The sequence below is a fragment of the Malus domestica genome, chromosome 10, assembly GCF_042453785.1.
Source record: "Malus domestica chromosome 10, GDT2T_hap1".
NCBI lineage: Eukaryota > Viridiplantae > Streptophyta > Magnoliopsida > Rosales > Rosaceae > Malus > Malus domestica.
Window position 1 is genome coordinate 39766991 of NC_091670.1, and position 27371 is coordinate 39794361.

The 27371-nt window shown below is 38.6% G+C and overlaps 5 protein-coding genes and 1 long non-coding RNA gene across 9 annotated transcripts; 3 read left to right on the plus strand and 3 right to left on the minus strand.

Annotated features, from left to right (window-relative positions):
• Positions 1 to 234: 234 nt before the first annotated feature.
• LOC103446537 (embryonic protein DC-8-like) lies at positions 235 to 5915 on the minus strand. The gene is made up of 3 exons (XM_008385676.3): positions 5599 to 5915; positions 5400 to 5505; positions 235 to 747 (listed from the first exon to the last, which is right to left on the minus strand). Exons 1-3 carry the CDS (start codon positions 5913 to 5915, stop codon positions 235 to 237), a joined length of 936 nt encoding a protein of 311 aa, XP_008383898.1.
• Positions 5916 to 7161: 1246 nt separating this feature from the next.
• LOC139188431 (uncharacterized) lies at positions 7162 to 7982 on the plus strand. Its single transcript, XR_011571846.1, has 2 exons — positions 7162 to 7294; positions 7884 to 7982. It is a non-coding gene; the product is annotated as an uncharacterized lncRNA (long non-coding RNA).
• A 1090-nt stretch (positions 7983 to 9072) lies between these two features.
• Positions 9073 to 14028, plus strand: LOC103446396 (B3 domain-containing transcription factor LEC2). The gene is made up of 7 exons (XM_008385500.4): positions 9073 to 9627; positions 10149 to 11826; positions 11913 to 11987; positions 12236 to 12336; positions 12450 to 12496; positions 12592 to 12665; positions 13259 to 14028. The coding sequence occupies exons 2-7, from the start codon at positions 11323 to 11325 to the stop codon at positions 13844 to 13846; spliced, it is 1389 nt and encodes a 462-aa protein (XP_008383722.1). The 5' UTR covers positions 9073 to 9627; positions 10149 to 11322; the 3' UTR covers positions 13847 to 14028.
• A 686-nt stretch (positions 14029 to 14714) lies between these two features.
• Positions 14715 to 17339, plus strand: LOC103446395 (small ribosomal subunit protein uS5c-like). The gene is made up of 2 exons (XM_008385495.4): positions 14715 to 15576; positions 16947 to 17339. Exons 1-2 carry the CDS (start codon positions 14897 to 14899, stop codon positions 17194 to 17196), a joined length of 930 nt encoding a protein of 309 aa, XP_008383717.1. The 5' UTR covers positions 14715 to 14896; the 3' UTR covers positions 17197 to 17339.
• Positions 17340 to 18261: 922 nt separating this feature from the next.
• Positions 18262 to 20591, minus strand: LOC103446394 (uncharacterized). Its single transcript, XM_008385494.4, has 3 exons — positions 20373 to 20591; positions 20087 to 20244; positions 18262 to 18955 (listed from the first exon to the last, which is right to left on the minus strand). The coding sequence occupies exons 1-3, from the start codon at positions 20451 to 20453 to the stop codon at positions 18835 to 18837; spliced, it is 360 nt and encodes a 119-aa protein (XP_008383716.1). The 5' UTR covers positions 20454 to 20591; the 3' UTR covers positions 18262 to 18834.
• A 718-nt stretch (positions 20592 to 21309) lies between these two features.
• On the minus strand, positions 21310 to 26505 carry LOC103446392 (nonsense-mediated mRNA decay factor SMG7-like). Of its 4 annotated transcripts, none has more exons than XM_029109311.2 (6): positions 25921 to 26505; positions 25086 to 25224; positions 24387 to 24971; positions 24150 to 24272; positions 23881 to 24041; positions 21310 to 23473 (listed from the first exon to the last, which is right to left on the minus strand). In XM_029109311.2, the coding sequence occupies exons 2-6, from the start codon at positions 25146 to 25148 to the stop codon at positions 21466 to 21468; spliced, it is 2940 nt and encodes a 979-aa protein (XP_028965144.2). In that variant the 5' UTR covers positions 25149 to 25224; positions 25921 to 26505; the 3' UTR covers positions 21310 to 21465. The 4 variants fall into 4 exon arrangements, with proteins under 4 accessions (XP_028965144.2, XP_070662643.1, XP_070662644.1 ...); XM_070806542.1 differs by having other exon boundaries at positions 25821 to 26505; XM_070806543.1 differs by having other exon boundaries at positions 25849 to 26493.
• Positions 26506 to 27371: the final 866 nt, after the last annotated feature.

Genomic DNA, 27371 nt, shown 5'->3' on the forward strand with positions numbered 1-27371 from the left:
ACTCAAGCACATGCAGCACGGGCAACATATATTCTTGTCCTGTCAGCTTTCTATCTTCACATCATGTGTGGTCTTCGACAAAGACAAGCACGGGCAGCATGGAGAAGGTTATGGAGCTGTTAGTATTATAAGTCCTCTCAGTTTTTTATCTTTGTGTTGTCCCAAGAGTTTTGTATAGGGATGGGTTTGTAACCGGTTCTTTACTACTCATATATATGAGTTAGTTTTTAACTCTTACAACACATGAAATACATATATTTTTGAACATAAAAATCTACAATCTGCAACCGTTTCCGCCACGTCCTCTGTTTTCTCCTTCATACTCCAAACATTCTCTTTTGTCTTCTCCTTCGCATGCTCTGCTGTCTCCGCGGCCTTATGATTCCCCTCTTTTGCCTTCTCTGCTGCAGTCTCCGCCATGTTCTTGGTCTTCTCCTTCATCCCCTGAACATTTTCTTTCGTCTTCTCCTTTGCATGCTCCGCCGTCTTCCCCGCCTTACGAGTACCCTCTTTTGCCTTATCAGCTACAGTGTCGTCCATGTCTCTGGTTTTCTCCTTTGTTTCGTAACCGTACTGTTTTGCTTTCTCCTCTGGACTCTTCGTCTTCTCCTTCCTTTCATGTGCGTAATCCTCGAGTTCATCTGCTGGATCCTTTCCTCTGTAATTCACATCCTCATTCCTCCGCTTCTTGTCATAAAATTCCCAGTCAGACCTCGAATCTCTATTCCCTTTCGGTACATTTCGACCCTGAATTTCAAACATGTACTGGATCAAATTAAATTTCGAAATCCATAACGAAAAATTTTCTGAAAATTTAACTTTCCCCCTCCAAACTCATTCTTTCTAGCCTCTAGCCCATCATATAATATTTATCCGAATAAAACCCAATGATTAGGATTAAACTAAGCAACTTACCAAATTAAGTTTGTGTGTCTGTTTTTATAATTTTTGGATCCCTAATATACCCCATCTAAGCAAGTATGGAAAGTTCTTGTAATTTTGTTTTAATTGATCACGTGCATTGAATTTGGCGAGGTCTTGTAGCCATGAAATATGGTTCTAGATGGAGGAATTAATTTGGAAATTTTTTTAGTTTTGACAATAAATTTCAATTTGAATATACCTAATTTAGTGTTTATTTTCAACAATATCTATTGTTTAATTTTATGAAAATAATCGCCTACTATGAAAATTAATTTTATGAAAACAATATCTATTGTTTAATTTTATACCTACAATATAATTACATGAAAATAGTTTACCTACTATGAAAATTAATTTTTTGAAAACAATATCTATTGTTTAATTTTATGAAAATAATTTACCTATTGTATAATTACATGAAAATTAATGTGCCTACTTTTTAAATTTGTAACAAAATTAATTTACCTACTTCTTATCGTGGTATTAGTATACATAAATGTAGAATATATGTCCGTATATATTTGATCTAATTAGGTTTTGGATTGGAGGAGTTCACACAAAATTAAAAATATATTAAACAAATTAAATGTCTAAAAGAAACGTATAAGAGATTTGGTGGCATGATTTTGTAAATAAACACAAATTCATGGACATCTTTTATCCAACATGACATCATATTTAAAATTTGGGTTTTATTTAGAAGTTATAATATATGTGGGTTTTTGTCTAGAGTTTAAGAGTTGTAAGGATTTAAATCTAAAGAACCCAAAAATTTTATGGACTTGTCAAGAAAATTTTAAAGAGACGGACCAATGATCTATACTAAGTGCACCGATATTATCCCTAACTTGCATACACTCTGTGAAAACAGGGATGCAACCATTCATTATGTTTGCATTTTATGTTGTCAATTTTTTCGATTCGGATTCTTATATTCTTCGACAAGTATTACTGTTAATCACGTACTTAAATTGAGTAATTACCTCGGAGAATTTGGAGGCGGAGGCGAATCAGACTCTCAAGAATTTGTGAGATGAATTTCTAAGCGAGACTGATGAAGGGGTTTGAGGAAAAGGCTTGGAGAAGTTGAAGATGACATTTTTTGCCATGGAAATTACTACCATCTTGGCTGCTTTCTTTGTTCTCTGTTTCTGTTCTTTCTCTGTTTAGATTTTGTTTTCTGTTTATGAAATCATATTATACCACCGCTTCCTGGGGTTGCATGGGGTGGAAAAAAATCTCAAAAATCCCGAACCGAACCGAAAAAATCCCGATCCCAAATCAAAAATTTCCCAAATCGAAATTTCGGTACGGGATTTGGGATTGGCTTCTCGATATTTCGGAAATCCCATACTGAACCGAAAATATATAATATTAATTATATATATATACATATATATACATATATATTATATGTATTATTCTTTTATAATTGATGCTAGTAGTTTCTAATTCATGCTCTGCAACCTAGAATGCCATACGCCTTACATATTTTTCATGTTCTGTTTGATATTCATTTGGATTTTATTATTGTTGCTGCCATGACTAATGATTTCAGAAGGCTTGATTCTTTTGTCTCTCAAGTCTCAACATATTGCAAAAAGGGTTTAATTAATTTGAATTTTGACTCTAATAAAAATAGTCAGGCATGCCAATTTTAGATTAAATGGTAGTGTGAATGAAATGACATTCCTAGTTCACGAATGTGTTCTTGAATTATATATTTGAACAACAATTCATAATTTCATATTTTAATTTGGGATTCCCAATTTGTCCCGAAATAATGTGTTCTTGAATTATATATTTGAACAACAATTCATAATTTCATATTTCAATTTGGGATTCCCAATTTGTCCTAAAATCCTGAAAATATTTCGGGATTCCCGAAATTTGGGATTCCCGAAAATTTGGTTTGAGATTAGTCTCCAAATTCCGGTCCCGAAATAGTATGTGGATTATTAGTCATATCATAAGTTACTGCAACTTCTATTTTTAAAATTTTAGACATTAAAAGGATAAAAAAAAGGCTGCTATTTACTTGCGCAAAGTTGAAATTGAAAGAAAAATATTACGGAAATTACATTTTGTAAATTATGTTTAAATATAAAGTCGTTGTTTAACGGGTAATTTCCATCATAATTCTATTGGAGTGTTTACGTAACCGTAATAAAAAATATGAGGAATTGAATTGAGAATGAGTTGGAATGAGGAGAAGTCGAAATCAGATTCCTGTTGAAGCTGTTTACTTAAATATTCTGGAATCGGAATAGAAATTACACTAATTCCATAAAGCTGTTTACTAATTCAGTAGAATCGGAATATAAATCAGTATGATTACTAAAATGCCCTTGTCCCAAATCAAATATTTATATACTTTTTTTAATAAAATTTAATATAATATATAATAGTAAGAAAAAAAATTAAATTGCTTTTTTATTTCATAGACACCAAAATGCTTTTGTTTATTATTATTTTTTTTTATAAATTTAAGTATTTACTTTAATATTCAAATTTTCTCGCTCAAATTGTAGTTTCTTCTTTTTGGCATATGCATGGAGTTGTGCATAATGTGAATGAGTATAAAGTTGTGCATAATGTGAATGAGGGCATAATATGAAGAAAAAATGCGTTCCTAATTCCCTCAAACTCCTAGAATTCAAATACCTCACCTATCCAGGGAATCCCACTCCTCCAATTTGAGGAATTGCATTCCTTGTTTCGGGTGGGGTCCACCACACTATTGATTCCCCAATATTTAGTTAACACCAAAGTAATCCGTAATCAGAATTTAATTTCGTTTTTTATTCTCATTAGCCTTACTAAACGCGCTTTATGTTGACAATACAGTAATAATTTATGCGCTATAATTTTGTTGGAGTATTTTTGCATATGCATCAAAATCTCATTCAATAAATCAACAATGTTTCCTATAGATCTTTAAAAGCTCATCAACAACTTGAACTAAGAACTCTTTGTTCATAAAAATGATCTGTTTTCTCAATACATGAGAACATTCATGTGCACCATCACTCTCAACAAGCATTGATAATCGTTTTTAACCCCCTTAACCCTATAATAGCAGAACTATCAAAGTATTTTTCAATAAAAGTTGTCGAATCTTTGAATCACATATTGGTATGTGCACGCCGAAGGTTTGAATCACAATAGTTGGTTTTTACATTGGACATGTCATCGTTTTTTTCCGAGAGTTAGTTGACAACCAGTTGATCGGACCAGCACAATTGCAGATGTTGAAAAGAAGTCCAACACAATTAAGATGGTAACCCGATGAGCGCATTCCAAGTATCATTTCAAGCCTCTTTCCCTTATGCTCGGAATGGATCTCAAGGCCGGCGAAGATCTCGAGATCTCTGACACCAAGATGATGGGAGTAAGGTGTGCCATATCGAAATTGGTGATTGTTGATGAATTAGAGGTTGTGAGTTTGGAGGAGTTAGATTTTGTGAGCCATCACCGAGTCATGCATGACGGCTAAGGAGGAACTAACAATCTGAATCATCGGATTGAAGTCTAGGGAGGAGGATGAATTTCTCTATTGAATATGGCGAGCTGACAGGATGAGAGCAGGAAGATTTAGTTCTCACCAATATCCCAAACTATTTGATAAATAACCTCTATATTTTTTGGGTCTTCGCGGCACCTCAAAATGCCCATCTATCAACAGTAACACTGGCTTTGTACGTAGCAAAAAACGCAGAACGTTGGAGGAAGAAATTCCAATTCTGGCAGCCCATTCTCTGCCACCGAGGATCGATTCAAGCAAGAGCAAGTCGTCAAGAACCAACCATTTCAAAAAATCATTGTGTCAGTTGGTCTTTCCACCGCATCCACCAATTATCTCGAGAGAGTTGTGCATATTTTAGATATAGCTCATAAAAATAGCATGATATTTGTCACCTCCTTTGGGTGACACTAGACTAAAAACATATTCATAACAATTGTGCCTATTCATCTATCCTTGCACATATCATATTCTCATGAATTGGTATGATCCCTTTGAATAATTTCACCCGATCATCTATGTGGAGACCATGTCCACTCCTAGGCGCTTCACCTTTCGTATTTCATTTTTCTCTACCATCAAAGAAAAATATAGTGCCTAATTAGATGACCCAAATGACAAAAACGTTCTTAAAAATGTTATTTCTTGTTACGTGTCATTATTTGACAAAAAAGTAGATTTAAGTTGCATAATTGTTAAATTATAACGCAATATAAAGTTTTGGGTGACTAATTCAAACTGTGGATAGCAATATTATGCGACAAATGATTGTGGAAGTTAATTTGTTGATCATATTGCACCGAATTTTGAATTTTCTAAAATAACCACAAAAGTAAAGTATGTTTATTAGAATGCACATTTTGAAAAAAAACATAAAAACAAAAAAAAAAATTAATCAAAAGAGCTGCAAATTAAACTAAAAAGTAAAAAAAATCTCATTATTTCTTCTCACGTCCCTGCCGGCACGCGGCCTTAGTTCCACCATATCAGCTTCCATCACCTTCCCTTCCGCCACGCCATCGCCGTCCACATCAACACCAACTTCCACATCACTCTCACTATTAACGTCATCATCAATGACCGCCACTCCCACTTACTCATTCAGGAGCTCCAACCACCGTCTCCTTAATCTTCTGCCAGGTCTCCTTCACCGCCCCCACGTCCCCTTCACCGTGTCCTTCGCCGTCTCCGCAACCTTGCTCGTCCCCTCCTTCACCTTCTCCGCCACCGTCCCGGCCACATCCTCTGTTTTCTCCTTCATACCCCACATACTCTCTTTCGCTTCGTCCTTCACGCTCTCCGCAGTCTCGGCTGCTTTATAAGTCCCTTCCTTTGCCTTATCGGCCGCAGTATCTGCCATTTCTTTGGTCTTCTCCTTCGTCTCGGAAGTGTACTCTTTTGCCTTTTCCTTGGCGCTCTCCGCCGTCTCCGCTGGTCTGTTCGTTCCCTGTTTCGCTTTCTCCGCCATTGCTGGGCTGCGCTTTTCGCGTTCTGCTTTGCTTCCGGCTCGTACTCCTTGGTTGTCTTTTTCATTTTCTCTGCTTTTCGCTTGCTCTTTTCTAATCCTTCTTCCATGGTTTTTTTAGCATGGCTGCTCACATGCGCCGACCCGTACTCTCGGTCCTTATTTATCCAGTTCTTGTTAGTCATATCTGTTCTCTTCCGCCGCATGTTTACCCTGAAATTAATTCAGAACAAATTTGATCAATACATTTTTGACAATGAGGATTCGACCGGAGAGCACATGTCCTGACTAACTAGCCTAATTCGCGTCTGTAAATGTTACCTCAGAGAATTTGGAGGCGAAGCAGACGCGGGAGACTTTCGGAGATGAATGTCGAAGAGAGAGTGACTGAGAGGATGGAGGAAAAGATCTGGAGAGGTTGAACATAACATTTTTTTCTATGGAAAATACTACCATGTTCGCTTCCTCTGTTTTTCTTTCGTTCTCTACTAAATTTGGTCCCAGATATCCTATCACCGCTTACTAGGGTTTGCATGTTATAATGAGATTAAGGAGAGTAGGTGGCAGCTTTGTGGCTTGACACGTGTGACTGTCAATTAGGGGGAGCTGCAGTTCAATCCGTCGCGGAATCTCTACTAATTAACTATGAAATTACCAGTTTAATTCTCTAATTAAAACAGAATATAAATAAGAAATATAAGGTTGAAATGTAATTTCATACAACTAAATTTTACTATTTTTTTTCAAAACCTCATTATATGTAATTCTAATATATCTCTAATTAAAAAATAAATAAATAAAGAACTTTCCACTCCCACATCCTCTATCATTCTCTTCCTCTCTTCTATTTCAAAAAAAAAAAAAAAAAAAAATTCACATACTTTGTGTGTGCCCATATGCTAGTGGTAAAATAAGGAAAGATATCATCTCAATCTCTTTCACCAAAGCTCACGGATCAAATGATCCGATCTTTTATGATCCGGTCTTTTAAATTTGATTTAACGGCTGAAAACATAGACAACTTTTAAAAGTTATCCTTGATCCGTGAGTTCGGTGGAAAACAAATGGAGTGAGCATTTCAGCGGATGATTAACCGAATGAAATACCATAATAACGCGGTAAAATTGAAAACAGTAAAAGTAAAAACAGTTGAAAAAAGAATACAGCTTTGGAGTTGCAGATTAGAACAGTTCGGAAATAATCATAAATAAATTCACTACCCAATTTTATTCACTGTATCAGAGCAAGAATGGTAATAAATGGTGGAGGGATTTTGCTGCTCCGACGGTTTCAGTCAGGCAAAAATGCCAATCGGGGCACATTCCTCCGGAGCTCCGGTACGACTGCCTCCGAGGCTAGTTTCGGAAGTCCACCATCTTCAGGTACTGACAAAAGTTCTTCTCTTTGCTTGCTTTTACTCACATATCCCTCTCAATTAACAAGTTCGTATTCAAATAAAAGTAGCTTCATTTGGTTGATTTGGTTCTGGAAGCTTATACTCTTTGAGGTTTGTTGTTAATTGGTGTCTCTCTTCCATGTTTAGGTTTGTATGTGCAAATCTATGTGGCTTTGAAGCTTCAATACATTAGATTTCTTAAGATAAATCATTGGCAGGAGCTGTTATTTGCACTCCAAAAAAATCATTCTGCACTTTTCAATGGAAAAGTCATATTTTTGGTTGCTTGCAGCCAACGGTTTAAACTTACTATTAGTTTTGGTAAACCAGGGTTACATTATAAAGTTAAGTAGAGCATTGTCATGTAATTTGACAAACAAGTATCTTTTGTTAATGTTGCATTACTGAAACAAAAGTATGAATACAGGCTGCTCGTGCGAGGGACTATAAATTCGAGTATTTATAGGACACTTGAAGAGCAATAATGCTTAGTTCTAATTGTACTATCATTAAAAAGAACAATTGAAATTCTGTGAAACAAGTAAATGTGGCTGGATGTTATGCATGCATTGCAGTTGCAGATACAAGCAATACAGGTATCTAGGAGGAGAAGCCATCTTCGGCCATTCAAATTGTTCGTATTCTTTGTTCATGATAATTTGGTTTGGTGCTTACCCTGACTCATTTATATGTTCATTAGTTCCACATTGATTTTGCTTAGCTTTCATGTAATCTCCTGCGAGTATCATATCTACATATCTATCTGTGAAGGATTCCCTTGCCCATGTGTTTGAATTAAATTTTTAAATTTGAAAGTTCCAACAAGAATATTTAATGTTTATGTTTTCAGTTGCTCAAATTGGATTGACTGCTAATGATATATTTAGGTTCTCGTATAGTTGTGTGCGTAAACATTTCTAGCATTATACTTTTGGGACCGTCTTCTGAGAAAATTAACCAACAAAAGCTTCATTGCTCCAAAATTCTATAAATCACGTCATTTATGCACCTGCTCTTGGCCTTTATCATTTTCTTCAAATTTAAGGAATATGTTCTACATATATTTCCAGACTTTCTATAGAATTGGTGATAGCTAATACTTTGTCGTGGTTGCGTTAACAGTATTTGTCCACTGAATGTGGTAGGACTACATAGTATCTATTTGCAGGAGGATGAATTATAGGTAGTCTTGTAATGGGTTAGATCTCTCAATATGACCCCATTTGCTTCTCTGGCGTTTCCTATCCTATTGTCCCTGGAGATTTTTACAAAATTGTCATGTTGGTCTAGATTTCTGTCTTTTGAAGATTTAATGTATTATTGTTGAATACTGTGTTGTGCTTGAATTCAAGATCTATAGCAAACAAGATATAGCATTGTATAAGAATTTTGTCCGAAAATTACATCATGATTAGCAAAATATTGAATCCTTCTTTATTGTTCCTCCTCCCTAAAAGGAATTAAACCTCACTTTGTTCATACCTTATAAGAACTAATCTCTAACAGATAGTCTAAAACCTAATGATATCCTTCCTGTCAATTCACTTACTTGAAATAAATTAAGAGGAACAGACATAAATGATAACGGAGCTGTTCACACCCTTTTTAGCATCTCTCACACCCTTCTTTATTACTGGCCTTAGATAAATCAAACGGAAACAATGGACAAGAATAAACAGGGGTTGTAGGAGGAGAAAAATTGTGTGTATTTATCATTTCCCATGTTAAACTGATTTACTTACCAATCTGTCTTTTCGACCATCAGTTCTTTCCACGTTGAACAGGTTAAGCGTTTTTCTCCGTGATCGACATCTATGTAACCGCCTGGGGCAGGTGTTGGCTTGCATGCAACTTCTCAAATTACTTTCTCACCTGGATATGAATCCGCGTTGAATAGGTTGAGCGTTTTTCTCCGTGATCAACATGATAACATCTATAAAACTGTCTAGGGCAGGTGTTGGTTTGCATGCAGCTTGTTGAATCTCTATGCATCCACGTTCCACAAGTCGAGCATTTTTCTGCATGATCAACATCTATACAACCATCTGCGGCAGGTGTAATCACCTAAGCATGTTTGGTTTGCATGCATTTTTGTCGAGCCTCTTTATTACCTCTATAAAAATCCCAGTTATCCTACGGTCTCATCACAATTCAGTATTCAAGTTTTTTCTTCCCCGTCATTGCCATAAATCTGCTAAAGCTTCTTTCTTGTAGAAGCAGTTGAAGTTTTCACTATCCTGGTGATGAATATACGAGCAAATTGTTGTCATGGAGTTTCCTAGTCAATGTGATTACCACAGTTATTCTGTGGCCAACTCTGTAAGTACTAGGCAGCAATACAGCATTCATATGGCTTTTTTATGATACGGTTTCTAATTTGCAGCTTTGATATGATATATGATATATACATGAATTTTTTTTTCAGCAGGTACCATGTGTGAATTTGTATAAACGGCTTAAGTTAGCAGGCCTCTGTTAGGATCTCCAGCTTGCTTATGCGCTGTTTGGATTACCTTCTATGCTTAAATTTTGTCAGTGATCCTGTTTAAAGTTTCCTTTCTATTACCTTATGGAGGGAGTCGGAGTATATCAAAATCGTACTCTAAAAAGGAAGCTCATGAAATAGCAAAATCTTAAGTTTAATTCGCTTCTAATTTTGTCCAAAAGCAAAGATAGTAGCTTCGTTAGTGGATACAGATGGCAAACGCATGGGAATAGAGAAGAAAAATAATAAAGCAAGGCACTATATATTCAATAGTTTTCTGTTGTCGAACAGATTATGTTTATGCAACCACGAAATTGCTAAGGAGATTTTTTTTATTTTTTATTCTTTGATGTAGGATGGACTCAAAAGCAGCTTTGATTCTCGCCTTGTGATTGAAGAAATGACAAGCAAGCAGGACATGGAATCCAACCGTGAAGTTGAAGTGGTTCAGTGGACGACGAAAATGAAAACACAAGTTCCATTGAGCTCATCAGGTTGTGCTACCCCCTTTACTCACATTCCCAACATTATAACAATCGTTTACTCACATCCCTAACATTACGAGCTCTAACCCTCTAACTAAAAAAATCTTAATATAAAAGTTTAAATACAACAACTTAAGAGGGGACCTTCTGGGTTTGCTATTTCAGGGGAGGCCTTAATTTGCAATGTTGGGCTTCAGTCTGTCTCATATGGCGTTTGTGGTACTTGTCGTACTACTCGCTGTGGGGTTCGGTTGCAAAGAGAGGAAATCATCCCTGGAGATAGCAGTCCCTTTACTTCTTCCTTTTATAACGTTCATAAGCTAACACTGACAGGCCAATCCACCTCCACCAGTTGCTCTTGGGATGCTGGCTTTAGAGAGAGACAGGGTGTGAGTCTTGAGAGTAAGAGAGGCAAACGAGCGAGGAAATGTGGTTTGGCAGAAGGCAATGACTGTATGTGGTAGCCCTGGTTTTCCATGGCGTTCTGTGCGAGAAAAAGATGGAGAAGTATGGCTCCACATATGTCCATACAGTCGTAGCCCTAGTCTGCCAGATTTGAACTAAAAGAGGCGCCAGAATATGTCACTCTCTTCTGCGTCCTCTCTAACTCTCCCTTCTCTCTTCCATTCTCTGATTCTGTTCTCTTTTTACACACTGGTCAGATGGCTATTCCTAAACCACCACCCTCCGGCCACTTGTCATCTGATCCTCACCTCGTCAAACTTTCCACAACACTGCCAATGTACTCTCTCTTTCTTTCAACCCAATTTCCTCACTCTCTGGCATTCCTCCTCAGCCTTTTCTTTAATTTCTTTTATCCTCTTTTCGTTCCCTCACGATCCTTACCCCACTCATCTGCACCCCCTTACGTGTTCTTCTCGCTTTGGCCACACCTGTGCTCTCTCCACTGGCAGCATCACAAGTTTACCAACTAGACCACGGCCTGCAGCTTATACAACCCCACCCTCACCCACACAAACATATAACCAGCCCCTACCTCTCTGAAGATCATCGCTATCAACAAACGCTCTGTGTTCATAGACAATGGAAAACTTCCATCCACCTTCTGTCCCCTCTACAACGACCGTAACCTCTACTCACCAGACAAATAATTCGCAGTCCTCCACTTGTGAACCAATGAGCTGTTTGCCTTCAACTACTTGTAGTCCTTCAGCCACTCAGTACAGGTATTACCCGTACCATCAGGCCGGTCTCCCCATGTATCCATTCCTGGGTGGCGCCCAACCGAATATGGTTCTATCCAGAGAACAGGCCAGCCTAGACCGATCCGGATGGATATTGAATGCCCTTATGTCTAAGTCTGCAAGAAACGAGAGAAAGATGGCGAGACAGAGGAGTCTCAATTTGAGCAGAAACGCAGCCAATACTGCTGTTTCTTGTTCTCCCCCAGTGAGTAGGCATCCTCCATTTCATGGGAATCATGATGATGATACATGTGGAATCATTTCCACGTCATCATCTGGTAATGGTGCTGATTTGCAGAACACCAAAGAACAGCTCTACCCGTTCTGCACGCCGGATAACAAGGTACGGGTTGATCTTTTGTCTTCTCAAATCTGAATTTCAAATGAGTTTTTCTTTAAACTATTATTTCCGTGTATTCTTATTTACAGAAACTGAGACCGCTGTTTAACAAGGAGTTGAAGAATAGTGATGTTGGACCTTTGGGCAGGATTATAGTACCGAAGGTGAGGTCTTTGTTTATTTCGGTACTTTCTGTTCCTTTTACTTCTTTTTGTTTTTCCATTTCTGAGAAACTATGACGGAAGAGAAGAACTAAAAAGGCGGATCAACCAACTTCTTACTTTGATTTCTCTCTCTTTTATTGACTGCTGCAAAATGTTTCTGATTTAGACTGCCTAGTAAAAAATCCCTTCCTCCTTTCTAAGTTTTTGCACCAACATTTACTCTTTCTATGTTTTCTCCTCGTTCACAGAAAGAAGCCGAAAATAACCTTCCAATGCTCTCCGGCAAAGAAGGCATCCAGCTGACTGTCAGAGATGTACATTCCGACCAGCATTGGGAGTTCAAATACAAGTAAGCGTATAGACAATACTATTAATTTTATATTTTAATGCCAAACCATCTATGCAAGAGTTTTCTGCCAATTAATTAAGGCCATTTTTTTCTGCTTGGTTAATTTTACACAGGTACTGGTCAAATAACAGAAGCAGAATGTATGTGTTCGAATATACAGGTAAAAAGTAAAAACCGATGGAATTGCTCTTAATGTTCATTGACAAACACAATACATGTCATGTTTACTGAGTATCCATATTTTCAATGTAACAGGCGCTTTTGTTAGGCAAAAAAGGCTGGAGGCGGGAGATTGCATTTATCTGTACGAGGATGAATGCAAGAACATCGTGAGTCCTCTTTTCGTCCTTAATTAATACAGAATCTGTTGCAAATTAAAGTAGGATTTTGAAAGTTGAATACAAATTAAAGAGTCTGAACTGCATGCCTTGTGACAATAACTTTTTCCGTTATGATGACGATGTCCTCTGGAGGATAGCGTGAAGGTACATAATAAGGTAAGGTGCATGTATGGATAGGATAGGATGGCCATTGATGAGCGCCTAGTAGATTATGCGTTGTAAAGCACGGGTGTAGCACGAGTATTTTGCACGTTGAACCGAGCGTTTAGAAACGGCACTAACTAGTTGGCAGGAAGACTGAAACGGGAGTTTTAGGCTTGGATTATGTGTAGAATTCAGTTCAGTGGGCCATAATCCCCTGAAAATAATAATATTCCCAAATGAGAAAATCTAGAGTTAACGGAACGACCATTAATACAGAGTCATATCTTACACAGATTTTGAACTGTCATTGTTTTCTGCATATTAAATTATGCATTGTTGGATCTAGATTTCAGTTTGTGCATAATTAGACTGTTTTGCTTCTCTTAATATGATGTTATGTTAACTAAGCTGCTTTTTTCGTCCATGCGAGGAAACAGTACGTCTACGTAGAAAAGGTGCCAAGACCAGCACGTGTAGCTGAGCCCTCCTCCTCCTCTCAACAGCGTAATACTACGACTAACCATACAGACCAAACTGCCAACATGAACACTAGCCTCGAGGCCAACAATACCGACAACAAAACTCCCAACACCGATGCTAAAACCCATAGAAGTAACCCCTATGTGGCCTCAAACTTGTCTTCACCTTCACCTTCCCCTTCACCATTTACCTATGTAGCTGGCTACGAAGAAGACGAATTATCTCTAGAACTACTTATGGAACAACTTAAGCAAGAGCAAGAAGCTAACGTTTTCGCGGATGCTGTGTCTATGACCTCTGCTTCTTCATCAGCCTATATGGAACATGAGGAAGCTACTACTTTGTCCAACAACATCGCTAATCGCCATATTGAGATATCTACCAAACCACCGTCCACGTTGTCTGCAGGAATCGATCCTTCATCGTCATCATCTTCACAGAGTAGAGCAATGGTGAGGATGGTAAATGATGATCAGCCTGAGTTCGATGACTGCTACAAAGGCCTTGGGACGCTCCCAGAAGTCGACCACTACAAGTACGTGTGACTATCGCCTCTTCGATCACAACGGGGCCGCAGCGGACGACAAGAGAACTGAGTGTTTCATGTGCTTCAGAAGATATATAGGAAAAACAAATTATCGATGTGATATTAATTTTTATATTCTGATGTCAATTATATTCTCAATGAAATCAAATTAAAGTATTTTCATACTTTATTTTTCTTGAATTAGTTTTACTTGCTTCCCAAAATTTGAACATGAGAATTGCTATTAACACTTTAAAAATCTCATTTGACATTCAAAAGTTTTTATATTTATAAAGAAAAATTTACTTGCGAAGTGCGTACAATGAGATTTTTGAAGTGTCGATAACAATTTCATTAAACTAATCTAAATTATTGAGACGAAAATTCAAATGCGCATGTGTAAGTAGGAGCTTGTTCGCTGAAATCAATGTGACTACGTCCATTACTCCAATTGATGACCACATGCTCATATAGTGGGTGACTGTTGACTCTTTAAATGGACCTTTTCGCAAAGAGATTCTTGTGTTCGTACACTCACATACCGCATCAGACATAAGGAGTTAAATTGAATAAATCAAGACAAAAAAATTAGTCTATTTAGCATTACTCAGTCCAAAATACTACAAAGTGAGTGTATGGTAAGATGTCAAGTGATTTGGCCATCCGCACTCAAATGACAAGTCGTATGAGGGAAAAACGACTAGCCGTATAATCCTCGACTGACAATTGCACAGTACACATCGAGTGAGGATTCTCGCTGAATCTTTTTGTGAGGATTTCAGGTATACTTTAATTATATCCGTTCATCGTACATTGTGCGGTCAGTTTTTATTAAATACTATTTATATTCAATTTTAAATAAAAAATTTACAATAATTTCTGACCATACGATATACGATGAATGGATGTTATTGGAGGATCAGGATCCTCACATAATCCTCCTGGGTACACAACATCATCATCGTCTTGGCGATGAGGCGATGACTCATCCATCCTTCAAGCTTCTGCCTTTCGGGGGATAAATCTCTCTGATCCAAAAACCCCACACTCCCTCACTTCTCCTCCCGCCATGGCCATGTCCACAACCTCCTCCTCTCTCTCCACTCTCTCTTCCCTCTCTCTCCACCCCTATCCCCGCCTCTCCCTCCTCCCATTCACCGCCGCAGCCACCCCCGCAACCAAACCCAGAAAACCCATTTCCCTCTTCCTCTCCTCTTCCCGACCCACCACCGTTATCTTCAATGCCGCCGCGTCCGACGTCGAGACCTCCTTCTTTGACAACGAGGACCCCGAATTCGACGGCGTGTTCGAGCCCCCGGAGGCCCCCGAAGACTTCGTCCCCCCGCCTTCCTTCGATGAGGATTCGACCGAGACCGAGGACGAAATCGCCGCCGCGTACGAGGAGCTGTACGGCCCTGCGTACAGCGGCGTGACCTTGCTGGGGAACGACATTTACGTGATGGACTCGAAGGTGAAAAAGCTTGGGGCTTTTGGGAAGCTGAAGAAGGAGAAGATTAGAGATGGGTTCGAGGAGAGGGTGGTGCAGGTGAGGAGGGTGACGAAGGTGGTGAAAGGAGGGAAGCAGCTACATTTTCGGGCGATTGTGGTGGTTGGCGACAAGCAGGGCAATGTGGGTGTCGGCGTCGGGAAGGCCAAGGAGGTTATCGGGGCGGTGCAGAAGTCTGCGGTGAATGCTAGAAGGAACATTATCAGTGTGCCCATGACCAAGTACCTGACTTTTCCTCACAGGTATTGCCATTTCGATTTATTTTTGTTTGAATTGTGCTTGAATTGTTTGTGTTTGATCTTTTGGTTGTGTGGGAAATACTGCATTTTATGTGGAATTGAATGTCATTGCATTTCGGGCTATATTTGGCTATCTGCGTATTTGTGGTCAATTCTGCATTTCAGTTGGGTTTATTTCAATGACATTGTGTCAGAATTGTGTGAAAAATGATACTTTTGGTCATTTGATGGTGTGGAAAGTTCTGCATATAGGAATTCATAGGAACTGAAATCGAATGTAACTGCAAATTCTTAGAATTGAGTATAGACTGCATATCAGTGTGAGAAATATTTGAGACAGGATGGTGATTGGTTAAACTTGGAGTCTGAGGTCTGAGACAATATGGGGAGTTGAAATTGGTTGTGTATGTGGTTTGATCACATTGCATGCTCGCTGAACTTGAAGTAGTATGTATTCTCCGAGTCTTATGGTTGATATTTGGTGAGTCACTTAAGCGTCATTTACACTTGAAGTAGTCTGTTCACCATACATTTTCTTGTGGAAGTGTCTTCTAATATTGACAAGCACAATTTGGGATGGATGAAGTACATATTTATCAATAAGCAGTGAATCAGTAGGTTGTTGCAGTTATATGGGAAGGACCATACACGTACAGTGTCTCGTGCTTGAGAGCATTGACGTGTAGCCTAGGAAGTGATTTGATAAATGACACCAGAAGGTGTAAACCATGTAATGAAATTATGTGGATTCTCATTCGATCTGACAGATTGGTCTTCTGGTGCAAACAATACACGATTTTAAATGGGTTCATAAGAATTGAAAAGTTTAGTTAAATATGACATTGCACTATTAAACTTTTGATTAAGTGTAATCTTTAATTATTCGGGAATTGGAAATTCATTTTCACGAGTATCGAAGTAGGTTTCATTGTGAGGTTAATTTAGACTACTAGCAATATTGTCATTATACTGGGCGAGTCCGAATTAAATGTGCATAACTTTGTTCAATTCAAACAGAAGTTGATCTATTGTTTTTGAGAGCAAGGATAATATATATTGTTTGGTTTGTGTGGTTCCGAGAAGAAGCATTATATGATTCAGCCCAAAAGGGTTTCGCTCATCTTTTTTTTGGTCTTAACAAGATAAGTAAGCTCTCTCCGGTTGAGAGAAACAAACTATAATGAGCCTTGTGTGATTGTTGATGGAACACGTTAGGGAGCGAAAGGTTTCATTCTTTTCTTTGATAGGGACTGTTTATATTCTTATCATGGTCCCAAAATTGAATGCAGTTATTGACGATCGGACATAAGCGATTGCCTTCCTATTCTTCTATATATTGCATCTCCTATTTTGTTGACTCTAATAAATCGCAGATCTGAGGGAGATTACGGAGCAGCAAAGGTGATGCTCAGGCCTGCTTCTCCTGGTACTGGAGTTATTGCCGGAGGGTCTGTGAGAATAGTTCTCGAAATGGCAGGTGTCGAAAATGCTCTTGGGAAGCAACTTGGAAGTAAGAATGCTCTCAACAATGCTAGAGCCACTGTGGTTGCAGTACAGAAAATGAGGCAGTTCCGTGATGTCGCTCGTGAGCGTGGTATCCCGATGGAAGAGCTTTGGAAGTGATTGAACAGAACTGAGCAAAAGCACTTATTCTGCATTGTAGATTTTATTACATCAAAATTCTTGTAGTGCAGGCCTCTTGTGTCGTAAACTTATAAGAGCCCCCTTTTTTTTTCGTTTTCAATGAAGCTTTCGATGTCTCTAAACTTGGTGTAGGCTTATCATGTTTCCGGAGAATCTCCGATACTACATTGCATTCAATGTGAAATGAACGGGTGAGATTAAAGAAATTGATAATTAAACCTTCGTATAGAGATGCGGCTAGAGAAAGATTCATACCCCTAAGCTTGCATATTATTAACGTGTCGTTAAATGTGGCGAATTGCTTAAAAATAAATTTTATGATGGTTTTTGTAGAAATTTCTAAAATTGATTAAATACCTTTGACTACTGTTTTTCGGTAGAGGTGTTAGTGGGTTAAATTGTTAGTTTTTAAGAGAATAGGAACCGGGTTGGGGAGTCTATCCCGCAGTAGGATATATGGGCATGATTTCCTTCCACTACTGAGGTAAGTCGTCATCTAAAAGAAATTTAACATGACATTAACATGGTAGCGCCACTTAGCGATCCGTTACTTTGATTGCCCCTCCAAATTACTTGTTCGGTGAGACCAAAAAAAAGAAATTTGGGGTCCGAACATTAGACCCCGTCAGCAATATGACACCACACCCAAGAAACCAACCGTGCCCACCCAAACCACCACCACCCCCTCCCCGCCCCAATTTCTAGGCCCCCAAACTCCTCTGGTCTCACTACTCTCCCTTTGGTCGGGGCAGCGCTGCATCCTATTCAGGGTCAAATTTTGCCAACCTAAGCCAATCCGTTGCTAAATGAATCATAAAATAAAAAGACTGGAACACGATGCCAAAACTAAAGCAATAAAATCGACATCTTCCACCACCAAACATTGAGAGGCGTTCAGTGGTGCCAAACTTAGTTACTCACAATTATGAGAGTGGTCGTTTCCTGTTGAGCCCACGGAGTAGGCTTATTCTGTGGGCTCAACACTTGGAAAAATAACTCGGTGAACCTTTTTTTTTCTAAAACAAAGGAAAGGAAATCGATATCTTATGGTAAAAACTCGTAAAATTGTAACACCACGTGGCAATCTACATAAATTTCTCCAAGAAAGCCACCAGAAAGATCAACCGACTGTGAAATCCCACTACATATTCGTTGCCTTTATGCCTCACATAGTCTATTCCTTTCCTTGCACAAAGATAATGATGACACAAATGGAGAAGCAACGCTAGGCATCTATTAATCTTAAAAGAATAAAAACATAAAGTAAAGGGAAGGCATCCTGATCGGAATAAACGAAAGCCAATGCTGGAGGACGGTATATATACCGACCTCTAGACATTGTGATCCCAACACCATCAGAGAGATGAAGTTCTTGTTTCAGCTCCCGTGTTGCTCGTGTTTCTGCTTCATCAAGCCCAAAAGCAGCAAGCACAAGGAGGAGGAGGCCAAGACTGACTGAAAGATGCAACTCCTCTCGTCGATATCGCTCGTGAAACAGTGCAGAACTCTTCAGCAACCTGCTTGCTGTTTTGACAACCTTGTTGTTGTCTTCTCATGCCTCTCGAAATGATTGTATCACAACTGTAATTGTCTTTGAATGAAGTATAAGATGCCCTTTTAAAGGGATTTCTCCTCGTTTTTCACAACGCCTTCTCTGTTCTCCTTTTGATCATTTGGCGCTAAGCCCATCTCACGGATTTGATGTTCAACAGAAACCAAACCAGTCTGCGCAAGAAACCTGCAGCATAAAATCAATCCACAATTCAACAAGGATCCATGAAATAATAAATTCTAGTAAGTCATGCAAATTCGAACCTCCACACTAACGCATTTCAAATAAAACGACAAAATCAAACATGCCTCAAAAATCTTAAGTTTGGACTGCTTGCGCTTTTTCTTTTCTAGTTCTACTCTAAACCCACGAATGAGAAAAAGTGTGTACCAAACACCATCACCTCAGAAACAGTGAAACACAACTTAATAAAATGTAAAGACTCGTCAAATCTATCTTATGTCGTAGAATATATAAAATAATGTCTGCAAAGTTTAGCCCTGTGCTGGCTTGTACAGAGTACCCTTAGCTTTGCCCCTAATTCCATCGGGATATGTATAACAAGTGCCCATAGTTCCAACCCAGGCTCCAAAAATATAATTTAGCCCTCTCAAACCTCCCTCAAAACAATCTTTCTGCCGTTTGTATAAAAAACATTGAAAATTAAGGACCTGCTCGGTAGAAAACAAGGTTGGACACGCTAGCTAACTGATATTACAAGTATAAACTATAAAGGCTAAAAAAGATGAGAGAGCAGCTCATATATCAAGCAAGTTTTCCCCCTCCGTGTATTACAACAACTTACCATGCCTTAAAATCAAGGAACGCAATCTAATAACATGACAAATTAACCACTCTTGTTGACCGATTAGCAAGCACAAATCCATTTCTGGAGCATTCACAAAGCAACTTAACATGTTCAAACACCAGCACAACTCATCAAACAGGAAGTATAGGTTGCAATGTGAGCTATAGCATACACATAAGTTAACAATTGGACTTAAATACGCTGACGAAATTGGTAAAATTCGAAATCACGGTGACTAAATGTGATTTCGAGCCAAATCACAGCAAACAAAACCGTGTTGTACCCTTACAAACAGTTATCAACAACACATACTAATTCCATTACATACCCAATAACATAAAGGCAACAAATTACTGAAAAAATAAAGCATTGATCCAAAAAAGCATAAAAATTAACCAAAAGAGGAACCACATTCATTCACCCACATCCAGATTTACCAAACTGCTAAACTTAAAAGGAAAAAGTAAATTGTGGGTAATTTACTCGAGATACATATTCAATGAACTTACCAGCTAAGAAGCAGGAAGAGGGTCGCAGTGATAAGAACAAGGAACGCAACGTGAAAAACCAACCAAGAGTCACTGGAAGAGAATGCCAAACCCAGCATCACAGAAAGGCACACACCCAGCATCACAAACGCAAATCTCAGCGTCGTCCATGTCGGACCCTGCAAAATCCAATCACCCCCGAAAAAAAGAAGCAAACTTTCGATTACCCCTTTTCATTTTTGGCAAGAACTGTTCGTAATCGTAGCAAATACAGAAGCTACAGAAAGAAGGGGGAAAGTGTGCGTACGTTAACGCCGGGAGCTAGAGCGCCGAGAAAGACTGCGTTCGCCGACGATATTGGTTCGGGTTCTGGTTGCCTTTCGGCCATCGTGCGGGGTTTGGATCTGCGACTGCCGACTTGCGAGCTGAGAGGATCTGAGTGCAGGGGAGGTGTGGGAAAGCTGGAGCAGTGACTTTTAACTGGTGGGAGAAAAAGAAGAAAGCTTTTTTTTTATTTCTGCTTGGATTGAACGGTATTTTCCCGGAAAATTTTAAGGGTACGTATAAAATATCGATGATGTCGGAAATATCAGTAATTCAAAAATACGAAAATTTTGATAGAAATATCGGGATATTATCGATATCGATAAAAATTGAATAAAAACTACGGAAATTGTAAGAAAAACTTGGAAATTTTTATTGAAACTTTGCATGATGTTTATTTAGTCAATTATCTATAAGTTTATCAAAAAATTGGAAGAAAATGCATTGCATGATAGATATAACTGATTTAAGTTAATTATATAACGAGCTGGTAAATATTGTGAGTGTAGAAAATATGTAGTAATTAATGAAAGAAGTTTAAACACACCATAATCATTTATATATAATGAATTAGTACAATATTTTATATTGTATACATTGCATGGTAAGATACATGAGTGACTTAGCAAGGTCTAAAATATCGATGATATCGGAAATATAGGTAGTCCAAAAAATTATCGGTAATCCAAAAACACGAAAATTTCGATATAAATATCGGGATATTATGGATATTTTAGACCAGACAGATGATAGATATCCAAGTTCTCATATATAAAATTTTAAGAGACAAATGACGTTTTACCGCAATAATAATACTTATGCAAATTGGTCTATATTTGATCCCCTCTTATCTCCTTTCTCTTGGCATTTAACAATTTAATCCACTAACGCTATTTGTCAAAAAAAAAAAAAAAAAAAAAAAAAACCAAGGGTGAGTTTTTAGATATACAAAAGTTAATCTTCATCACATTGTGGACCGCAGGAGGATTTCACAGTTTCATCTGCTTACGTATATACAAAAATGCAGACATGGATATTTCAAGACTATCGTATCAACTTTTACGTGTTAAAATCTCTCAATCGTCCATATAACTAGGACCTCTGGCAGCAGGATCATGCTGCAGTTTAGTTTCTTTCTCCTTAAGGTACTGCAGAAGCGGCTGCTGCTCGTTTCTTACATCCGTCACAGCGCCACACCCGTAGGGGATTGGTCTTTGGTAGCCAGGAAAAGGCGGATTCGATGGCAGGTTGTTCATCTGCATTGGCGGATTAGACGCCGCGTGATGTCCCCATCGGTTGAAATGATTTAACCTGGAAGCATCATAATCGTATAAGTTTCCGCGGTTACTGGGCGGATACAGAGAATTTGGCCATGCATGGTGGCCAAGGTTGAGACTCTCTCTGTACTGACGGAGCCATTCTGATGAAGTCATTCGATGCCAAGGCGGGTACTTATCCATGAAATTTAGAATGCTGGAACTATAATCAGGTAGCGCTTGAGTTGCAGTCCAGTTTGCATAGCTGCCTGCCTGTGAATATGTTGCGTTAGCGTCACAGAGATTATCTGTCATGCTGATCCCCGCGGAGCTTTTGCAGTCGCTGAAACTAGATTCGGTTCCACCATCAAACCAAACAGCATCATCTGGCAATAGAGGAGCAGAAGGCACAGGAGTTGTATAAGTAGAGGAAGAGGAATGAGTGCTCGAAATTTCGTGACTACCGAGAGAATATTCATTTTCATTGATGGACAGAACATCCAGATATTCCGAAGCTATTTCCTCAATGGGGCTCAAGCTCGAGCCACGTTTACTTATTTTGCTTGTGCTTTTCTCCTTATTACTGTTCAAATTTCCTCCGTCCAGGACCCAAGCATTAAGAGAGGGAGGCCCGGCTATGATTGGAGTTTCCAAAAATGGCTGTTCCTTCACAGAAGGCTCCTGCTGTTTAAATGGCACGTTGCGCCGAAAATTAGTGATATCAGCATGAAAAGATAAGGGATCAGTCTTGGCCTGGTTTTGCGCTATAAGAAGTGATGTGGCACGGCGCAAGCACTCATCAGAAGGTACACTTTGATCCGCCATATCTTTCGTAGGGTATGGATCCTTTAAAGTAGAGGAAATCTTGAGTGGTGCTGAGTTGTGTCTTGTAAGAGGCCTGAAGAGAATAACCTCTTCCTCTTCCGCATCAACAGAATGTCCGTTAGAACTCAGATTTTCCCCAGCAATCATCTGTTTCTTGCATTCTTTCAGCGGTTCGTGGATATGAAGACTAGGCATTTTCAGTTTACCATCAGGATTGTTGGACTCGAATCCTCCTAGTTCTTTCCCGTCTGCATACTCATTTGACTCTGCCATATAGACTTTGGAAAATTTTCTTCGAGATTTGTCATAGACAATCCACTTTTGAGAACCTGTTGATCTGTCTGCAATTTTAATTGCAGCCTTGATGATTCTCTGAGCACGACAATCAATTCCGCTGTCATAATTGTCAATATGTTCCGGATGATATGAGAAATCTAGTGATGCATGAACACAAACTACCGGTGCAAATCCCCTCAGCTCATAGTCTTCCCACAGAGGAGTACCTTCTGGATACTTGGCCTCATCCTCGTTGAGGTTGAATTGCTTCAGAAGATCAATGAATGCACCAAAAAAGTAAGACATCGCACTTCTGCATTTTTCATCGACCCCATACATTTCTGCTTCATCAAGCACGACGACTAGCCACTCCACAAAAAAAAGCACAGCTGGTAGAAGGGGGCAAGTCTCTACTGCACCAGCCTCTGAACATCTTTCAACGAACCGCCCCATGAAAATGAATGCTGCAGTCAGTGCCAATTGTCTCAGCTCTTTCTGCTGGATATCGATTTTGTCAGTTGATCCTTTTATTTCCGGGGTCTTGAATAGATTCTGTACGGTAAAGACTAGTACAGAAACAACTTGGAGTGCTCGAAAAGGGCCTCTTCTAACTGAATCCATACGCTGATATGGCTCCAATGCAGCTTTTAGCTCTGTATCATCTAGTGCCATCAGTGCATCGAACTCTCTCATAGTAGACGCAAAAGCACAGGGGAATTCATCCACACTGCCCACATACAAAATTCCATAGAGAAAGTCAGAACACAAGCAACAAAGAATTTCATATGTAAATAAAGAATTGGAAACACAAGCATATAGATCAAAGGCAAGTAGTTCCAATGATTCAACATTAAACGGCCTTGATTACAATCTTCGTCGAAACATCACATTGCTCAAGCAATGTGAAGCAAGTTAACAACCTAAGTAACAACGTAAGCTCAAGTTAAAGATATATTCGGTTTTACAATCTTAGCTGCTATGGATTGCGAAACCGAATAGAATTAAATGAAAAGACAAGCGATTACACAATGACATTGTAACAACAAAATGAGGACAATCACAACTCAACCAAAGATGCACCATCCAAATTCAACAGTTACATGTAGCAACACTCCATAGTGGTTAAGTGAGTACCTTGATTTAATGTGAAAGAAACTTAACATTCCAATAATAAGAGACCATAACTTTGTATCATCGCTCGACTGTGAAGTAGTCTGAACACTGGTTCTTTCAGACGGGTTTAAGAAATTAAAGTGGGCCTCGCTTGAAGGAGAATATACATGAGATGACCTGCTCTGCAAGATCGTAAAAAGCAAATGAGAACTGCTGAAGTATGAATATCAGAAGGATATGACAGTAGTGACTAAAAACAATAGATGTTTCTGTAATTTGTCAGATTTTACCCTTTCAAACAGTAGGATAAGGTTACCCCGAGCATCAGGGAAAGGTTCTTTAACAGCTAAACTTCTTATACAGTGGTACAAAGCGAGGAACTCGTCACCAATATATGTTGCCAATACAGCCAACTGCAAACAAACTCACATGTAACCTTTAACTGAGTTCTGTTTAAATAACACAGGCAAATATCGTAAAGAAATTTAGGTCTTGTAACCAAAATCTTCAAGGAAATAGTAATCTACCTGATTGTGGGGGTTTCCACTATCTGACCAAGTTGCTGCCGCTTCCAAGTAGTGAGTGGCCGCAACTGACCAATTTCGGGTTTGCACATCAGGCTTTTCATATTGTTCTCTGTATCTAGCCAGATCCCCGAGACACACCAAAAAGCGATGGCACAAAAATTGGCACTTCTGCATCTTTTTGTGCTCTGCAAAAGTAAGGTCGCCGCCTCCCTTTCTATTTATCACAGACTCTTCTGGGAGCCTCTTACGTTTACTTATCTTCCCAATCATATTCTGGTAGAATTCAATTGCTTCTGATAGAAAGAGTTTAAACCCTTCTACATGAATATCATTTCGTAGCACCACCATATTTTTGCTTTCTGCATTCACTGAACTTCCTTTTAGTCTTTTGCGAAACTCGTCAATATGCTTGTAGTGTAGCTTCCACAAAGAATACTCAATGTCTTGAAATTCCAACTGCTCATGATCACTCAATATGAGATTCTCATAACCAGATCGCACTTCGCAGTACAAGTCCTGGACCTCAGAGTTCAAGAGTCCTTTGGAATGGACCACACCCCACAACCGATTTTCTTTGGTTGCAACCTGAAAGGTGAAAAGTTTCATCATTTTCGAGACTCGCAGAGAAAAATCGTACTACAATTATCTCTGATCTTTGAGTAAGTGTTAAGAAGTACCAAATGTAGCTGCAGAATTTACCTCAATCAAAAACTTGGGTCTATCTCCCTGATCTTTGAGGGGCAAAGGTGAAATCGCCTTCATGTTTAACAGGAAAAACTTCTTCAGCCGTTCTTTATCTCCTTTGTGCAAGCTGCAATATGCTTATGGCATAACACATCTGTTGGTAAACATCACAAATTAGTGGCCCTTGCAGTTGCAAAACAATGGAAAATCACTTGATTCATGCAAAAGGCAAGAAAAAAAAAAATCAAAGTATGAGGAGCATTTGCCACAGGAAGTACCAGATTACAAGAAAATCATGTTTACAACTATATCTTGAGCATAATTGGACAACTAAAGGTGGGAATAAAAACCCTAAACTGAGCCAACCAATTGCATGGAAATTTAGGGAGGGATAAATTCCTAATCTGATAAGTAGTCAAAAGTTGAAGTGAAATCCACTAAATTTCCAAAATATCAATTCCCAACAGAGAAAAAAAGGAAAGAAAGTAGATCTGCTATTGACTTTTAGGGTTTTAGCCACCCAGAAGATAATGATCATCATCATGCAACCAATGAACGTGGAAACTGGCCTAAAAGCAACAATTTGTCCAACCCTAACTCTATTCTAACTTCTTTAATCATGTTCAATTGGTCAATTAACTGATAATTAAATATCAAATTCAGAGCAGAAAACAGCAAATGTAAGACAAAAACAGAAATTATGCAATAAATCCATGTAAAATTCAGCAAAACAAAGTTCAAGAAACAAACTTCAGCAGCCAAAGTTTGAGTCTTTAACTGATGCTGCAGAACCCACCAAACAGAAAAGCTAACAAATGGAAGGGGAGGGAGAGAGAGAGAGAGAGAGAACCAAAGTTTGTCTTTAACTGATGCTGCAGAACCCACCAAGCAGAAAAGCTCACAAATGGAAGGAGAGAGAGAGGGGGAGAGAGGGAGAGAAAGAGAGAGAGCCAAAGTTTGAGTCTTTAACCGATGCTGCAAACCCCACCAAGCAGAAAAGCTCACAAATGGAAAGGGAGGGGGGGAGAGAGAGAGAGAGAGAGAGAGAGAGAGAGAGACCAAGCAGAAAAGCTCACAAATGGAAGGAGAGAGAGAGGGGGAGAGAGGGAGAGAAAGAGAGAGAGCCAAAGTTTGAGTCTTTAACCGATGCTGCAAACCCCACCAAGCAGAAAAGCTCACAAATGGAAAGGGAGGGGGAGAGAGAGAGAGAGAGAGAGAGAGAGAGAGAGAGAGAGGAGAGGAAAATTGGGGGCTTCCAACTGTAGAGACGAGAGGTTCAGTTTGGAAGGGAAGAGAGAGAGAGAGAGAGAGAGGGGAGAATTTGGGGCTTCCAACTGTAGAGACTAGGTTCAGTCTGGAAGGAGAGAGAGAGAGAGAGAGAGAGAGAGAGACTCACACACACAGAGGAGAATTGGGGGCTTCCAACTGTAGAGACAACAGGATCAGTTGTGAAACAGACAAAGTAAAAGGTGGCTGATGATGATGAGACTCATTAGAACGAGAGATTTTTCAATGTTTTCGTTACACGAAATAGTACATCATGTGCTCCTATATAAATGGTGAATTATGTGTGTTAAAAGGTTAATAACTTAAAAATTAAAAATTTTCACTACTTGCATAAAAACACGTGATGTATCATCCTTATTTTCGGCACAACTAAAAATTTTCCCATCAGAACAAGTCTGCTGTCTGTTATCAGCTATCTTACCCAATTTTTTAACTTATTTTATTTTTCATTTTCCAAATTCTTTAGTCTTTAATTTGTAATAAAATAATTGATTATCCAATGTTAGAATTTGGAGAATAAGATAAAGTGGCTTATCATCATGTGACTCATGTCCAAGCATCAACTTTCACCGGACTAAATTTTTAGAGAGGATGACTTGTAGTTCAAGCCAAGGTAGTAAAAGTCCAACTTGTTCATATGATTAATACCGTACATTGTTGTGTGAGACACCATCTTTTTTATATCAAGATAGAATTGCATTTGCATTCATAATTTAGGGAGTACATCTAATATCAAAAAAATAATGTATAATTTTTTTTTAAGTAAGTGTCGTTTAATTAAGAAAAGTGCTTAAAAGATTGATATCTTTTTTTTGCGATGAATCCTTGATGAATATTATTTTCTTTGGGAATGATAGTAACCTTCTCATTTTATCTTCTCGGTTATCCCTCTCATCCTACAATGTGAAATGATAATTTGAACTGTCTATTATTTAGGTCATTTTTTAAATATCATTCCTACCAAAAAAATTAGCTAACTCTAAAATTCTTTAGTCATTTAACAGTTGTACACTA